Source organism: Chelonoidis abingdonii, chromosome 11 (genome assembly GCF_003597395.2).
Source record: "Chelonoidis abingdonii isolate Lonesome George chromosome 11, CheloAbing_2.0, whole genome shotgun sequence".
NCBI classification, from domain to species: domain Eukaryota; kingdom Metazoa; phylum Chordata; order Testudines; family Testudinidae; genus Chelonoidis; species Chelonoidis abingdonii.
Window position 1 is genome coordinate 36,050,308 of NC_133779.1, and position 18,051 is coordinate 36,068,358.

An 18,051-nucleotide genomic window follows, 5' to 3' on the forward strand; every position below is an offset into this window, starting at 1 on the left:
CTAGATGGGAATACAGATCTTTAGAGATCTCCCAGGCTTGGGCTAGGGATCCGTGACTCAATGGCCTTGTGCTGGGTTTTCCCAAATTAGACTATGGGCTAAATCCTGACTAGTCGTGCAGGAGGAGGTTGCAGCATGACACTTGCCACCCTCCCACTCACGTTTGCGCAGGACCTAGAGGGCAATCTGCTGCTTAGCCTATCTGAGCAAAACAGGGGAGGGCCAGTGGCCACATGCAGTGCATTTCGGGGATCACAGGCAGCGTACTGCCTACTCTGTGCACCCAGAGGCATGAAGGAGGGAGAGCCCCTGCTACATCTGGTGCTGCTCAGTGCCGTCCCTCCGCCTTGAGCCTCTGGCAGACCTGCACAGGAAGAAGGTCCTAGAGCATTGCTGCTTGGATGATACTACAGCTTTGCTTGCCGGCTACAAACAGCAAAATACGGATTGTTTCCCAACAGCTAAAGAGAGGCTGAGATAGGAACGATCTGTTTCATAAACATTCCCCATAGTGAAATCCATCCAGCCAAGATACTCAGATCTAACACAGCAGCTGGATGTTTTTGTTTTTAAAAAGGGAGAGAGAATGTTATGACCATTAACAGCTGAGGTTATACTCTGGGGAAAACCCCATATTTCAAGCTGCAATCTGATCACAAACAGTGTCAGGAAGGAATCTGTCCCATAAAACGTTCAGAATTGCACAAGTGGCAGAGTGTGGGTGGATAGGATTCAAGTTCCTTTGAAGCACCAGGTGTGGATTAGAACAGATCAATGATGTTCTGACCCGGGCTGGAAAATCAATTCATTCAGCCTTCCTTCCCTTTTTCTGTCACTACCTCTTTAAACTGTATTTCTCTGAGCACCTTGCAAAAAGGGAAATCAGCTTGAATTACTCCATGTTAAAACAGCAGGCTGCAACGTGTTGTCATTTACCTGTATCCATCGATAAAACTGGCATTGATATAATCTGAGCCCTCCACTCCCCTGATGGGCTGAAGACAGACCCTGGTGGTCTCGTATGGCATGATGTTGACAAGGCGATTCTTGAATTTGTTGCACGGGAGGTTGGCGCTTATGAACCTGGAAGTGTGGGCTTTGGAGTTGGCAAGTCGCTGAAGGGAAAAAAAAATAAAACACACACACTTGTTCTAACAGGTGTTTTTTCAGCTCCCAGAAAAGAGTGAGAATTGCTTAGATGCCTGGGAAAAACTAGCTTATTTAGGTGGGCAGGACGAAAGTTTCCATTGGTCTGGGTCTGATCTTAGACAAATGGTTCAGCAGCATCTTCATGCGAACCCACTGAGCCAGCACCAAGGCAGCTGAATTTCTTCCCCCTCCAAGTTCCCCTGCGTGGTTCTGGCTTTCATTTATTTACTGGGGGACAACTCCAGAAGCAAAGTGCCGGAGATGTCAGGGCCTTCCCCATTGCAAAGCCTTGTTGTGATTTGCTGACAGTGCGCTTCACATTGGAAATACAGTATTAAAATCAAACATGAGAAGGGGAGGAAAGTCAACCTGGATTTCAGAGAGCTGGACTAAAGTCTTGCAGCAGCAGCTGGTCTTTCCCCTGGGACCCGCTGCAGCAGCCCTGGAGTCACAAATGTAATTACTTCTTTAATGTAGAAACACAAAAACATTCCTTTCCCCCCTTGAAAGGGCCAGTTGTCTGTCATCTCTTGGAGTCTAAGCTGCAGAAAGCTCCTGTCAGAAGCACAGACCTTTCCTCTCCGCCCTGCTTTACTCTCCAATAGGAGAAGGTTATTACGATTAAGTTCCTTAGGTGCCAGGGTTTTTGGTTTAAGTCCCCATTATCATCCAGCTTAAGAGAGCAACTTCAGGTGCACTGCAGTCTGCTGTCTGGGCTCTGCCCTCCCTGGAATCCCCATGTTAGGGCTGTGTTATAATGCTCGGCTATAGTCTATACTGCAGATTGCCTCAGGGAAGTGACTACAGCGTGGTTCTCAAAAACATCCCCATCGCACTGAACGCAGCAGAACCACATGGATCAGCACGATGCGAACACTGATCCCAGCACTGACTGGGCCCATGGCACTGCCCGGCTGTCTCCTGGATGGTCCAGTTCAAATGGAATCCCACCAGCACGTTTTCTGTCCCTGTTCTCCTCCCCCTAGAGCTCAGTGTTCTGCCATTACCTTGAACTCCAGCTCCATGCCTGTCACGTGCTCCCCCACCTCTATCTGCGCCAGTTTCTGGATGTAAGTGTAGAGATTCCTGGCTGGGACCTCTGTGTTACCGCAAGCGACAGCCTCCAGCAAGGCGTCGTGTATAAAGCTGTACTGGTCTTCTGTCTGGACCATGTAGTTCCGCTGTGACCTCATGAGGGTGACGTGCCCATAAATGTCCACTGTCTTCTCGTGCTTTATCCTCTCTAGCATGGCATCAATCACGATGAAACAGCCTGTCCGTCCAACTCCCGCGCTGGAAGGAGAGGTGGAAAAGTAAGCAACATAATCCAAACCCCGTTGAGAAATGTACCTTGATGGCGGACCAGATGGGAAGGGACAGCTCCTTAGGGGGAGCACGCGATCGGGAGCATGGGAGGGTGAGCAGATGTGTATGTGAGAGGTGGACAACGAATGCAGTATGTGACTAGCATGAAAGAGAAGTAGGAAGCAATAGAGACCTTATAAATATAGATACAGACAAAGAATATAGGGTGGATGAATTACTGGAAGACTAGAACGTAAATCAGCAGGGCTAGATATTTCGTGCATTCTGTTGTGTTAAGGGAACTTTCTGAATGACATAACCCAACTCCCATTGACATGAATGGGAGTTGTATGGTCAGTTTTAAAAGCTGGTTAGAGGATTTAGCCACACATGGAGCATTTAGTGTTTTTAATCTCAGGGTTTTGTCCTATCACCCATTGCCATAGCTACTGGGCATGCAGCATCCAACAATTTGGGGGTGTAAAAGGTGTTACTGGTTTCCAAAACAAGGGTTTCCAATCTGGCACTTATCTGCTAAGTTTAATTGCGACTCTGGTACATTAACTGCTCAGGTATTGAGAGGAAATGATTTGTAGCCATGTAGGATAATGGAATTGTGAGCCATAAGCAGTATCGCTCTATGAATAAAAAGTAATCAAGTTTGCCTGGCATGATTTGTTGACAGTTACCAAATTAATGGATGAATAGAAGCACTGGAGATGTAATATCCTGATTTTAGTAAAGCCTGAGACAAAGGCTCACAAAACTCTACTCAGAATTGATTCAGATTGGCTTGGAGGCAAACATTCCCATGGCTGCAAGGACTGCGAACACCACGGAATGGTAAATTACAGTGTATCGAGTTGCAGGGAGGTGCCTAGTGGGGTGCTCCAGAAACTAGTGTGAAGTTAGATCTTCTTTAGGGCAGGTCTACACTGGCAGCGCTTTAACGGGGCTTGTGTAGTCATGGCAGAGCACTGGGAGAGAGCTTTCTCAGTGCTCTCAGAAAACCTCCACAAGAGGCGCGGCTTCCAGCGCTGGGGCATTGTTTACGCGGGTGCTTTACAGCGCTGAAACTTGCTGCACTCGGGGGTGTTTTTTCACACCCCCTGAGCGAGGAAGTTGCAGTGCTGTAAATGGCCAGTGTAGATGAGCCCTCAGTATCATCTTTGTTAATGATCTGAGGGGCAGGGCAAACAGCATTGTTGATAAATTCCCAGATGAGACTGACTCAGAAGGCGTTGCAAACACCAGCGAGGACAGAAATACACAAAGGACCTACCTGTGGACAGGTTAGAACTATGTGCAGAAAAGCAACCAAATGAGGCTTGACTTGGCAAAAACACAAGTTAATTGACCTAGGTGGAAATAATCCCAGCCCCAGCTTCAACACAGGGAGATACTGGAAAGCAGTAATGCCAAGAGTGACCTAGGGGTGAGAGCAGATGGCAAACTCGACACCAATTTCCAGTTGTGACATGACAGCCAGAAACCCCTGTAAGATATTGGGCTACAAACACACAGACGTCCCATCAGTGAGCAGCTGGGGAACAGTAACCCCTGCAAAAACACACCTGTAATGTGACATTTAATTCTAGGCCTCACAATCGCAAAGAATTCAGAGTTAAGCAAGCTAAATGAGAAAGGGGCTGGCAAGAAGGATGAGGAAGGATTGGGGTTTGCAGTCGGGTTGGGTGGAAGCTGTGGGCTCTGAAGGGAGCATGATGCTAGTCATAAATATCTGAATGTTGAGGATACATAGAGGAGAGAATTATTTGAAGTGGAACAAAGGGCTAGAGCTAGAAGTAACAGGATGAATTAAAAAATGGATCTAGGTAAAATCTCAGGAAAAGCTTCCAGATGTTAAGTCTATCACGCAGTGAAATAGCCTTCCCCAGGAAGTGGTGGAGGGCCTATTGCTTCAGTCACTTAAAACTAGACACGAGAAACCACTAGAAAAATGTCGGGCACTGGCAGGGGAGAGACGCTTGATACTCAGATTCATAGACTTAAGGTCAGAAGGGACCATTATGATCATCTAGTCTGACCTCCTGCACAACGCAGGCCACAGACTCTCATCCACCCACTCCTGTAACAAACACCTAACCTATGTCTGCGTTATTGAAGTCCTCAAGCTGCAGAGAATCCTCTAGCAAGTGACCCATTTCCTATACTGCAGAGGAAGGCGAAAAACCTCCAGGGCCTCTGCCAATTTGCCCTGGAGGAAAATTCCTTCCCGACCCCAAATATGTCAGTCACTTTCCCTCTTTTTTTGCAAACAAGGGAAAACACTCCCTCCCTGCATCACCAGGGTGTTTTAGGGCCAGATCCTCAGCTGCTATAAATTGATGTTGCTCTGCTGAAGTCAATGAAGCGACACCAATTTACAGCTGCTGAAGATGCAGCCGTACTCTTTATGAAGAGATCTGAGATTATCCAGTGAAAGGCCCTATAACAGTGCAGGGTGTGTCCATGCAACAGACACAATGGTTTTTGTAGGCACCGGATCTGAAACATGAAGGAGAAAGGTTAGGAAGAAAGAGAGCACAAGAGTTAAACCCATCAAATAGGTGGGGAAATTCCATTAAAATATAGAGTCTTGAACCCCAGAAAGGTGTTTCTTGAGCTACAGGTGTGTGCTAACAGTCCATCAATCTATTAAAGAACAAGGTGGCCACAGCTAAGAACTGAAAAACAGAGTGGTCACTTCACCTCTCCATTAGCCCCAGCAGCAAGTTCAGCTCAATCCAGTCCACAAAACAACACAGTTCCTGCCCCCGAGAGCTCCCACTCTGAAGAAATTTGCTCCAAATCTGAGCCCAATTTACTAAGAACTTCAGAAAGTTATTCTATGTCACTTGAAGGCACAAGATGAAAAGTTGTGTCTGCTAATGTGTGTGTCATTCCTAGATACTGATCAGCCCCCTTTCTTACACCTCTTCATTTGCAACATCACCATGACGGGAGATCTCCCGTCAGACACAATTATGATAATTCTAGGTAGGGGGGTTCCAGGTCTGAACAAAGGGCTGGCATGATCTAAGGGCTTCCAAAGCACATTTAATCACTCAGATCTTTAGGCAGCTGGGAAACTACTGGTGCTGTAATGAATAACATGCGTCACCCTTTTACCTCAACGCACAAAAACATTTGGGTAACATAAGACTTGCATGTGAAGGCATTTATGAATCAGCAGGGCCCTGCAGGTCTAAACACTCACAGCTAGAAATAAAGGGTTTCCTCCTCCTATTCAAAGGCGGTCCCCTCTTTTCATAAAAAAACTCCTGGATTTCCATTAATTAGACTTCATAACACCTAAACCAAGCAGGTTGCTGGAGGTTTGGCAAGAACGGAGCAGCCGATGAGGGATCTGATCACGGTAAGTCACCTGCTGATAGTCCTTTTTTATTCGTTTTCTGAGAGGCACATGATAATTGCCATCTGCAGGGTTGGTGATAAGTTGCCCTCTTACAAACACTGTTTAAACTATATCCTCCAGGAGAGGGAGGATTAGAGTCCCCGATTGCCTTTAAAATTCAGATGTTACTTTCCCTAGCACTGAGTGACTTGCAGGCCTCTCCAGATTTCTCCTGAGGCAGGAGGGGGATTTGTCTGAGCTGAGCCTGCAAATGTTCCTCATTGGATGATAAATTGAATTAGGGAATGCTACCTGCCCTGGGGGACCTTCACCGCTCTGCTCTCAGAATGACTGCGGCTCTTAAAGCTCTTTCAAGATGCTGTTCGCTCTCTCCCTTGGACAGCCCACCCTACTCTGCCTCTCACCCTCCACATGGTGATGCTGCTTCCTAAGCCCCATTTCATCTTTCATCTATGCCCACCTTGACAGAAACGAGCCTGCACGCTCCTCAAAGACCAAACATTACTGGATAGCACTCTGGCAATGAGGCCTCATCAAAGATGCCAACTAAACCATGCCAACTCCAACCCCAATCAGTTCAGGAAATGCTGCTCTGAATAGAAACCAAACGGGAGAATCCTCCTCAGACGCTGCACGGGAAAATGAGATGAGACAGCTCCTGTATGCTGGGAGCTGCAATGGGAATATGTTTGCATGCCCCACTGAAAAGGGGATTTGCTTGGCAATGTGTTTCCCTCCTCCAACTGGGGCTCTGTGTAGGGGGAGGCTGTGGTTCTGGTAATAAGCGGGTCAGTACCTGCAGTGCACTACGATCGGGCCAGCGTCAGGAGGGTTGCACGTTTTGACCCTTCTCAGGAAAGCCAGGAACGGTGTAGGGTACTCAGGGACGCCATGGTCAGGCCATGCTGTGAACTGGAATTGGCGTACCTCTCTCTTCTCACTGGAGCCATTCTGCGGAGTGGCAGAGGAATCAAGAATCACGTGTGAGCTAAGCAAGGGCCATGAGCTGCACACAGCAAGTTAACAGAACGTAGGAATGGGACAATAGAGAGACGTGGCACCAGAGAGAAACATCACCTTGTGAAGGGAGAACGTCCGAACGCAGAACGTGGCCAATTCAATAGTGTCTAGTAAGGTCACTTGGATCATCCCATAGGTCTCCGTGCCCCGGCCTGGCCAGTACTGGTCACACTTGATCTAGAAAACAAAAGTCGACAATGATCTCAGGAACCTAGTCCAAAGAGCACAGTACACAGCACGGGATGCTCCCTCATGGCATGGAAAGTAAAGATGTGCCCCTGGCAAGGGAGAGTGAAACAGCAAGAAGCATTGCTTGCTGAAGCATCAGAATAGGGTGAGAGCCCACAGATTCAGCTACATGTCCTACGTGATCAAATGCTGCTTCTACTCTCAGAGCTAGAGTGTTGAGGCACATTGCTGGTCTGATCCCTGATCGACTGAATGGCAGAACACTCAGAGGAATATTACATGCAATAACAGGATTCTAACCTTGCCACCTGATCTAACATAGGGCCAGGCTCAGAGCGTGTTCCCTCTCCCCTTAGAGCAGTGAAGGGGTCTAAGACTTCCCAGGTGGACGGTATTTTCACAACGAATCAGTGCTTGCAGGGGGCCAGCAAGGCAGGTAGAAATCTCCCGAAGGAGCAGATGAGGGCTGCAGATCAGAGAGACTGCTGCGCCCCAACTCTCCACATGCACCTCTCTTGGGGTCTCCAACTCTCCCCCTCCACAGCATCGCCCTGGATCATGACTAGCCAGCCATCTCGCTGAAGTGTCTCACCCGTGATTTCTCCTCAAGCTTTGTCATCATCACAACCGTAGCTGAGCGCTGCTCCCACACCATCCGCCAGAAGTCGCCAAAAGTCTCCGGCAGAGGGCCCTGTGTGGCAATGTAGGCATTCTGCTTCCGGTAGCCATCGATGTAGTTAGCGTTAATGTAGTCACTCCCCACAATCCCTGCATTAAAGTGGCAGAGAGAGTCAGTTGATTTTGCCTTACTGGAAGGTGGGGGTGGGGGGCGGGAAGAGCTTTCCAGCAGCTTCAATTCCTCATCGGAGAAAGCAGGTGAGTTCCCCAGCTCGAGTAAATCAGCAACCAAGTGACCTCAGCTGAGGATCTGGCCAAGGACATCTCCACTAGACAGCTACTTTTGGAGGAGGCGGGATATTGAATACCAAGCCTGGCATATCTTATTTATTCTGCATTCGCACCTAGGAGCTGAGGTCATGGACCAGAGGCTCATGGTGCTAGAGGCTGCACAAACACAGAACAAAAAAGGTAGTCCCTACACTAAGGGCGTACAATCTTCTGGGGCCAAATATGGATCTGGTTCATGACATGCGCTGCACAGTTCATAGGAGAGTGCCACCCTGGGTTGGACTGATGCCGCAGACACGCCTCTTCGCCATGAGTTTCTAAAGCAGTGAGTCAGGACTCCCTGGATCATCTGTGGATGAGCCCATCTGCACTGTGACTGGGCAAGGCATGGAAAACAGGGCTGGGGTCTGCAGGGGAAGTAGGAATCTTGGAAATTACAGACAGTGACTCGCACCGATTGAAGCATGTCGCGTGACAGCTGCCTGCCTGAGTCTTTGGCGAAGTGTTTTTAGGTGGGTGGTGAAAAGCAGGATGCACGGCTGGAAGAGAGCCGCACCCCACTTAAAATGGACCCTGCCAGGTGTCTGTCTTATGGGTCAGAGTTAGAAAGCCACTTATGATTGGCGACGAGAACTACCGCTGTGTGGGGATTTGTCCCGTAACTCCTTACACACAGCTGCTGGCAGTATCAGCAGATTTTTGTTTTCCTAAGATTAACTCAATAGAGAAACATTTAACTCAAGTTTTGGGAGGGAAGGGGGTGCAAATGGGTTTCCCGTCCTCTTTGCCACTGCTGCCAAGAGGGTTAGCCTGGTTTATGTGCGATGTTAAACCCATTCAGAATTGCCTGCCAGTCTTCAAAGGCTGTGGGTAACTTCAATCAAAGGCTGTTTCCCCAGGCACGTGAATTTCTGGAGGGACCCTGGCCTCCCTCCTCCAAAATTTAAAAATTCCAAGTGGAGGAGCAGCTGTGTAGCAACAGCATGATCATCAACAAAGGCTGAGCTTCTGGCAGTAATCTCTGCAGCCCCCTTGGGCCAGCTGTGTCATTTGAAATGGTGGCTGGGAGCTTGAGCGATGTTTTGCTGTGTAACAGGCCTTGTTACAGAGAAGTCATTGAACGAAAATTACCCCCCCCTTCTTCACCAGGCACAGCTGACATGCTGCAGACTTGACAAAAGCAGAATTTAAAGAACAACTGAAAAAAACCCAACCCCAGGCTTCTGGGAGGGAACCTGCCAGAAGTGCAGAGGAAAGGACTTTGGCTTCAGTAAATCTCTCTGCAGATCATTCTTCAAGTGGGGTTGCAAATCTGCTCCTGTCTGCCTTGCCAGTTCCTCCTCTGTGTTACCATCTCTCTTTAGTTAAGGGCATGAAAAGGGCTGGACGATGGGTGCATGAGACAGGAAGAAACAACTGCTCCCTGGGAACTGGTGGAGCAAAACATGCCCCCTCTCCCAGTGCTTTTGGGCACCAGCCATCGTCACGCAGCTGCAGGCTTATTTCTACGCACAGACTAACGCAGAGCTGTCTGGGTGGAGGGTGGAATGGAAGAAGCAGAATAACAGGCAACACCCAAGCACAGAGCGTTACATTCTCCAGCAGCTCACTGGACGGCTTGCTGGGAGTGTGCAATGTCTGGATTAACAACGGGAAGCAGTTACCATCCGGTGGCTTTTCAATGCCTGTGTAAGATAACTTGGGACCTAGGCCCATTCCTTGCATGTGGGTGTCCCCACTGCACAACCCAACACCACTTCATTGGCAGAGGTGCTAAGCACCAAAGGAGCCATGAAGATACCACACTCATTGTGCCAGGGTTGTGATATGTTGACTGAGTAGGAGAGAAGCTTCCCCGTCCCTGCCGGTGCTGTATCTTTTCTGGAGAGACAGAAGGGACTACATCAGTGGTACTCAATCCATGGCCCAATCTGCTGGGCCCATGGAGTTGGGGATGTGGGCTGCCCCATCGCCTGGTGTGGCGGGGTCTGGGCCCCCGCTGCCCCACCTAGTGGGGTCCCAGCCCCCTGCAGCAGCGTCTAGGCTCAGAGCTGCCCTGCCCTGCTGCTGGGCGGGGTCCAGGCTCTTGGCTGCTGTGTGGTGGGATCAGGGTAGGGACTGCCCTGCAGCCCCGCACCTGGGGTCTGCTCCTGGCCCCACTCTGTGGAGGGGTCTGTAGGGTGATGGGGAGGAGGGGGCCCGTATACTGGCCCACAATAATAAATAGGTTGGTCTAGACCATAGGGCTGTTAAGCCAGCATCTTTTAGCAGCTTGAACGCTAAACATAACTAGAGCCTGCACCTGGGCTGGCATCAGACACTCCCTGGGCTTTGGGCAGAATTAGACTGTTCCAGGTGTTCTGAAAATATCAGGAATTCTCTCCCTTTTTCTTCCAGTGAATACGACAATGTGACTTTTGAAAGCCTAGCTCTACAATTTAAATGGCTCATGCAATATTAATTTCAGACAGAAAACAAGCTGAGACACAGTCATCTTTGTAATGAGAAATGTTAGAAATCCTCCTTCAGCAACAGCCAAGGCTAATCCAAATGGATGCTGGTTTCTTGGCAGATCTCCATTATCACGGTTTCCTCAGAAATAGAAATGCCACTCCCCTGGAATTATTTTGGAAAGGGATTGATTCTAGCCAGTCACCTTATCCCTAGAATTTCTCAACTAACCTTTAACACCAGCTAGGGGGGACACCAGAACTTGTCCCAGGTCCTGCTCTTGATGCCTATACGGACAATTCTTGACTGAAGGAGGCCAACCATGAAAGGCACATTCCAGGGGAGTACGCGAGGGTGAGAGGCTTGGAGCAGAATGTCACGTCAGTGGCAGCCATCCGAGGACGCCCCACTGCAGGGACTCTGTTAGAAGAACAGCTTTTCTCTCCACTAAAGCAGCTCTCAGCCCAGTTTGCAAACTGGTGGTTGTGTTGAGAGCCAGGAGCTGCGCAGTTTATTGCAAGTGACTGACACCTGAGGTAGTCAGAAGACACCTCAGTTCAGGAAACTGCTTAGAAGAGGGACCGTAGGACACGAAGGCGAGTGTTATTGCTAATTAGCATTTTAGTGGAAAGGTTTCTGGTTTGGCCTTGAATATTCAATGAGGAGCAGACCCAGCGTGGCAAAAACACCAGCAGGGTCTCAGAGGCTCACTTCAGGCCTGTCACGGGTTTCCTCCAACCAGTATATAGTCTGGATTCTTCCCGTTACTCGGGAGTACATCCAGCTGGGAGCTAAAGCAGACTAACCTTCAGGTAAAGGGAACACAGCTTCTAAATAAACGCTCCTTTGAAACTAAGGATGCAGGGAGTGTGACCAGGATCAGATCGTATTCTCATGACAGGACTCTGCCTGTTGCTCTACCAGGGACCTGGTGAGAGGAAACTGAGAGCAGAGAGCAGTATCATGGGACTCTGTGGACCACAGTGCCCTGCGTTCCCCTGAAAAACCACAGGCTAGCAGTAGAGATCACCATGGTTACCTTCAATGGGCAGCAGGATGACACGGGAATGGTCATAGGCAATCACGTTAGCGTAGCGGTTTTTGGGCTTGTTCACTTCAAGGTTTGAGTGCTCCCAAGTGAATTGCTGGCCAGGGTCGATGGACTGGAAGAATCAGGAAAGAAAACAATGTAGTCAGAAAGGAGGAGCAGCGGCGGTCAGCTCTGTGCATCCTGCTGCTGCGGGTCAAGTCCGGGCTCTGCAGATCTAGCCAAAGAATGGGGTGCTCTCCATCCCTCACCCCCAGGAACAGTAACCGACCCTCCCTTCACTGCTTTCAGTATTGTCACGGTGATACTCCTGTCCTCCTCTCCTTTTCTGTAACGTGCCGGAGGCGCACTTGGGATATTTTCCATTACAATGCAAACAAACCCAAGCCCAATGCAATTTCAGGCTGCACGTAAAGAGACATCAAGTCAAGGAGCAGGTAGGCGAAAACGTCCTCTCCATACCGCTGAGGTACAACTGTGCTCAGAATTATTATTCTGGCTTTCTCTTATAGGCACCATATTACCAAAAACAAATTGACAACTGGGAAAGAGCTGGGACAAGAGCAACAGATAATCGGGGGGCCAAAGGGTTGGATTTATGAGGAATAAACAGAAGAGCAAAAATCTATATAATTTAGCTAAGAAATTATTAAAAAGAGACATTTAACTCTACCAGTACTGAACGGATGGGACAAAGGGTTATAGCAAAGCACAATGGAATAAAAATAAAAGAGGAAAAAAATAAGCTAATTATCAGGGAAATGCTTCCTTATCAGTGAGAGGTATTCGACAGTGGGAAGGGAACTGTCCTGTCCCAAGAGAAGCAGGGGAAGCAGCATTGTTCGGGATATTTGAAAACAACACCGCACTGAAAAGCAGGGAACGTTCTTGTATGAACAAAGTAATGGACAAGAGGACCCATGGAGGCTTTGACCCTGCAACGGTTGGCATGTACCCATTTGGCAGGAGAAGTGGTGCCTCTCCCTGGTCAGACAAGAGTTAAGGAATCTGGTCCTAAGACACTGAATCAACAGTAGCTCTTTCCTGGAAGGGATAAGGGGGGGAACCGTGGAATGCACTGGAGAGAAAAATCCTTTCCCCGCCTGTCCTGATGATTTATGCCAGGGCTGGTGGTTTTTTTAAGTCTAGCTGTCCCAGATATGGAAATTAGGTTAATTATGTTTACCTCTGAATCCTCAGCTGGAGAATTAAATAAAACTCGGGCTTAATTCTGCCATCACTTTGGAGAGTCTTGCGGGAAGGGGGGGGGGGGAAGGGGGGGAGTCCTCCAAACGGAGCTTGGCAGTGGCACATTCCACAGTACTCCCTGCTGTTCAGTCCTGCCTGTGCCCCTCCTAGGGGGCAGGAGTTTGGGGGGGACAGGCACACTGCATGCACATGCTGTTTGAACCAGTAGCTGCCAGTTCCCCTGAGCATGGGCTCTGGACCCTTGCTGTGCACCCATAGGCAATTGCTAGCTAGCTCCCTCACCCTCCCCTCGGCACCTTAACGTGCAGTGTTTCCATTCTCCTGTGGCATGGCTTAGATCTGGTGCTCTTGGTGTGTATTTTATGAGCCATGCAGCTGAGAAGAGGTGGAAAAGCTGGTACAAAACCACAAGACACTAATGTCCTCTCGCTCTCTTGCTGTGGAGCATTTCTAACTAATGGGTATTTATACTGTTGTAATGTGTCTGTCTGCTCTCTATCCCTCTAATCTCGCCTCGCTTTCATTTCATTAGTGCTGTTTGTTTAGCTCTTGCTCCCCAACTAGAGGAGGTTTTGCTGGAACTAAGCCAGGGCACTTGGGATATTGCATTATGCAAATGAGACTGAAATCTGTATAGAGCATATTAATTGGCTTCCAGCTTCCACGCACTCCCCAGACTCTGAGATGGGGGTGAAAGACCCCAATAGAGCCAAAGGATCTTCCCCACACACAGCTCCTATGGGGAGACGCTGTCTATAGACCGGGGTCGGCAACCTTTCAGAAGTGCTGTGCCGAGTCTTCATTTATTCACTCTGATTTAAGGTTTCATGTGCTGCTAATATATTTTAACGTTCTTAGAAGGTCTCTTTCTATAAGTCTATAATATATGACTAAAATATTGTTGTATGTATGTCAAGTAAATACGGTTTTTAAAATGTTTAAGAAGCTTCATTTAAAATTAAACTAAAAAGCAGAGCCCCCTGGACCGGTGGCCAGGACCCGGGCAGTGTGAGTGCCACTGAAAATCTGCTCGCACGCCGCCTTCGTCACACGTGCCATAGGTTGCCTACCCCTGCTACAGAACATCACTAATATCAGCAAGTAGAGCTCACAACCAATCACTCCCTTCCTTTTTTCTTGTGAGCTGGACCGTCTAGAATTAAATCATTTGCCTCGCGACTACCAGCACATATTATGAACAAATAATTAAATCGTTTGGTCTGTTTGCAATTTATGTAACTTAAGTCACAGAGTGAGCTGGGCCAGTCAATTGTGACAGCTGCACTTGGTGCTGGGATTTTAACTAACTAGCCAGTGCTGCACAAAAATTGAGTTCTACGGGCAAACACCCACCTCGGAAACTTGCTTTCAGTGACGTTCCAGCTACCGACTGGCTTTGGCTAACACTTGAGTGCGCGGCGCCAGAGTGTTTGCAGAGACCGGAAATGAAAGCTTCATGGATGTGAGCACATCAAAATGCAAACAGAAGTAGCACACTGTAGTCTGGGGTTTTATTTCTCCTATTCGCTCCAAGAGCCCTCCCTGCTAGCGACTGGCCATATTGGGACCCAGAGTTATCGGTGATACGAAGGAGAGCAACAGACAGTCCTCTGGGTATTAGTAATGGAGGCCTAGTTCTCCTTGCTTCAGGAGAGCTGGCTGAGGCTCACAGATTGTCCTACAACCTGTAGGTCTCTTGGGAGCCCCAGTTATGGAACAAGACCCACTGTGCTAGGTGCTGCTCAAATACAGACCAAAATGATGGTCCCTGCCCCAAAGATCTTACCATCCAAATATTGCCCACACATTTGTCTATTCTACACTGTTTGCTTTCTGCATGCCAAAGCACTTGAGCAGGTGTTTAACTTCAAATGTTTCATTAGTGATTGTGCTTGTGCCTAATTGCATTGCTGGACTGGGGTCTGGGTGGATTTCCTAGGCCCACGCTTCTGAGGGCCCACCCAACGTGCCCTTTGTTGCCCGTACCTCATACTCTTGGGATAATTTCAAGTTGTCGTTGGCTTTGAGATGCTCCGTGTGTTCTGCCAACTCAGAGATGGGGATGGGTGGGTGGTTGAGCATACCTGGCAGAAAAGACAGCGGGAGAAAAGAAATCTCATTTAATAATTAAAAAAAACCCAACCAATTATCAATGTTGCATGTTTTATAAGGGAAAAAATGAAAACAAGAAAAAAATTACAATGTGAGATCTGCAATGAAAGGAGGGAACGTTAGAAGAGAGAAGATTCAGGGCTCGAAATTGTGTCCTTGGAAGTAAAAAGGAAAATGAGCGCTTTCCCCTGTGATGGCCCCATTCTCAACATTTACCAAAAGAAAATAACATCCAAAGAGCAGATGCTTGTTAACGATTCCAGGAGTGGACTTGAAATGAGCAAACTCTGCCAAAGGAAACCTACGCAGCAAATGTCACAGCGCTCGGCATGGTCATAAACAAACAGCAACTCAAAGACAGGGACGGGGCAGAATTCTTGCTGTCCGATGATAGTAGGGGGTGGGGAGGGGAGTGCAGATGGGAAGGAGTTGGGGAGGCTTTTCAAAGTTATTGTTGTGGCTCTGCATGTGATAATAAACCCCTCTAAAGCTTAGTGGGGAGCACACTGGCCTAGGACTCCACGCAAACACTCCAGGGCTGGGTCAACTGCCCTTAATCCTGTCCAGCATAAAGGAAATGTTACATCATTCTGGGAACACCTCTCTTCCCCCCACCAAAATGCCAGGCATGTGTTCAGTGCATCACTGTGAATGGGCTCCTTCCACAGCATGGCTGGCCAGTGGCCATCTCTTCCCACTGGGTCATAGAATCACAGAATTGGAAGGGACCTCAGGCGGTATCTAGTCCAACCCCCTGCTCAAAGCAGGACCAATCCCCAGATTTTTGCCCCAGATCCAGAAATGGGTCCCTCAAGGATTGAGCTCACAACCCTGGGTTTAGCAGGCCAATGCTCAAACCACTGAGCTACCCCTCCCACCTCTTTTGAAGTGGAACAGCTTCAACAGGAAAGCCAGAGCAGCTCCCTGTTGAAAGCCTGCTGCACTATCTGGCAGACAGGAGAATTGAACCAGGACTCCTAGCAGCTTAGGGAACCACCCTAACCACTGCCCTATACCAGCTCTTGAGCAACCATGCAGGGACAAACACCTACACTATAGGCAGACTCTATGGGCCTATTCCGGTGGTGCCACTCTCTGACCAAAGCGACACCAGAAGGGGGCGTTTTTCACCTGCCAGGATGAAAGGAGGATGCCCCTTGCCCTCTCCAAACCCAGCTCCTCATGGGCGGTTTGCCAGACTGGAGCACTCCTAAGCCCACTCCGCTGAGTTCTGGATGCCATGGGTCTCTGAATGCAAAGGGGACTCCCATTGCATCAACATGGACATGTCTGGCAGGAGCCATGAAAAGGGATCACACTGCACCCTTTCCTAGGACGTTTGGATCTGATGGCGGCTGTCATAGTGGTCTAATGAGATTGGTGATGGGACTCGGTCAGGAATTGGTCTGACAATCATACTAATCTGTGCATCCTGCTTTGAGATTTGTAGCTAGGATTAGAGAAGGGACAGGGGAAAAGGTGGTTGGGGGAGAGTGAACTCAGGAATAACCCCCACCACCCATCCCTTGCTCTCAAGCGCTCAAATAGAAACCTGCGTGGAAAAGCTTTTCACGCTCTCCTCATGTGCATCAAATCACCCTGGCCAAGACACTACAAAGGTACTGAGGCACCTAACCTCCACTGAGTGCAATGGGAGTGAGGCAACTCAATACCTGGGAAGATCTAGGCCCTCGGTCCAGCAGCATCTCCACTCCGCTGCCTGCCAGCCAAGATACAGGCAATCTTTTGAGAAGCCACCGCATTGTCGTTCCCTCCTCCCCCCCGAATGGAAAGGGGAGATGGGGAGGTGGGAGCCGTGGAGAATTTCGAGCCCCGTTGGTGGCGTGTGTGACAAAGTAAGTAGCGGCGGCAGCAGCATGGTCAGTTACTCTGAAAACTCAGCACAGAGATGGCAAAGCAAGCATGACAATCCTCAGTTTTACAGTGTGTTTTTCACCACCAAGCCCACAGACTGGGTTCACTGCAGACAGAAGAGGGCTTGGCCCAAGATCGGTGCCCCGAGTCAGACGCCTTTGTTCCCAAACTATCTAATCATCCCTTCAGGAACTGGATAGCCAGGCAGAAAACGGGGACACGGGAGAATAAAAAACAAAACAAAACCAGGAGGCAAAAGGTTTATGGAGGGTAAGCTAGACCAGTATGGCCTCTGAGGCCCAACGGGGTCAGGTTAGAACATTTCTCCTGGCTCGTGGAAGAAAGGGGTCATAGCCAGTGGGTTTCTAGTTTGCCTTATTCTCTACACACCTCTTGCTGTCCTCAGACAAGAGTCTCCTTCAGTTCCTGCAGTGTGGCCGCGTTACACCCCAGAGATAGCTGTGTTTCAGTGGCGGAAGCGAAGTGTTTCTTTCATATACATCTAGCTCATAAAGAGCTTTGGGACCCTTTTGGCCAAGGGGCGGCCTCCCCATGTATAGAAGAAGTGACGCACTATACTAACATTATAATAAACAGTCAGCACAGAACCTCCGCTTCCTCCTCCTGCCCTCTCTGAGGGTAAGAGGTAGGTGCTGCAGAGGGCCACAAACTTCCCTTGATCATTAGAGCAAATTGAGCCCTGTTCAGAACAACCACTGGCAACGTAATAAATTGTTTCCAGATCTGTACACATTACCCCTCCCACTGACTTCCTCTCACCTGGGGCAGAAGGCAGCGAGGCAGGCAGCCAGCATATGGGCCAGCTGCCACCACCTGAATCTGACTGCTGGGAGGAGCTACAGATTATTAGCTGAAGTGCAATTAGAAACAGAGTCGTAAATTAAATCCCAAACAATAAATATACAGGTTTTTTAAAAAAAACAACAACAGGAGCAAACAAAGCAAGAAAACCAGAGTCTCCCAGGCTAGTGGGTTCCAGTACGAGGTCTCCGTCCATCCCATCATGCAGATGATGAGGGGAAAGGCCCCATCTAAGATCTGCACCACAGAAGTCACATTCTCCTTGAATGGATTTCAGGAGATATTTCCTTTGTCAGAGCTCCAGAGAAAAAGCCTCAGCCATGTCAGGCTCCCTGCATCAGTGTGTCCCTGCACCCCACCCTTCACCCCCATTCGTAAATCAACAGCTGAGAGTGCCCTGGGAACAGGCCTCTCTCCTGGTCTCTTAGGGCAGACAGAAAGAACCCTTGGAATTGATCCGACATGGGGATAAGGAAAATAGGCTGGAATTCTCTGAAATGAGTAAACACTTTCCCGGCCAGGCACATCAGGGTTTCCAGTAAGATCCTGAAATGCACTGTGTCGAGAGGGAGAGGAAAGATAT

General features: G+C 48.9%; 1 protein-coding gene across 1 annotated transcript in view; it reads right to left on the bottom strand.

Annotated features, from left to right (window-relative positions):
* The window catches only part of PTPRS (protein tyrosine phosphatase receptor type S), a 200,336-nt gene that overhangs the window by 5,958 nt on the left and 176,327 nt on the right, over window positions 1-18,051 (bottom strand). The window contains exons 23-29 of the mRNA XM_075070885.1: window positions 14,646-14,743; window positions 11,442-11,565; window positions 7,635-7,810; window positions 6,911-7,030; window positions 6,630-6,784; window positions 2,157-2,442; window positions 937-1,115 (exon numbers count right to left, since the gene is read on the bottom strand). Of these exons, the coding sequence (XP_074926986.1) occupies window positions 937-1,115; window positions 2,157-2,442; window positions 6,630-6,784; window positions 6,911-7,030; window positions 7,635-7,810; window positions 11,442-11,565; window positions 14,646-14,743 (1,138 nt within the window). The remainder of the gene's footprint in view (window positions 1-936; window positions 1,116-2,156; window positions 2,443-6,629; window positions 6,785-6,910; window positions 7,031-7,634; window positions 7,811-11,441; window positions 11,566-14,645; window positions 14,744-18,051) is intronic.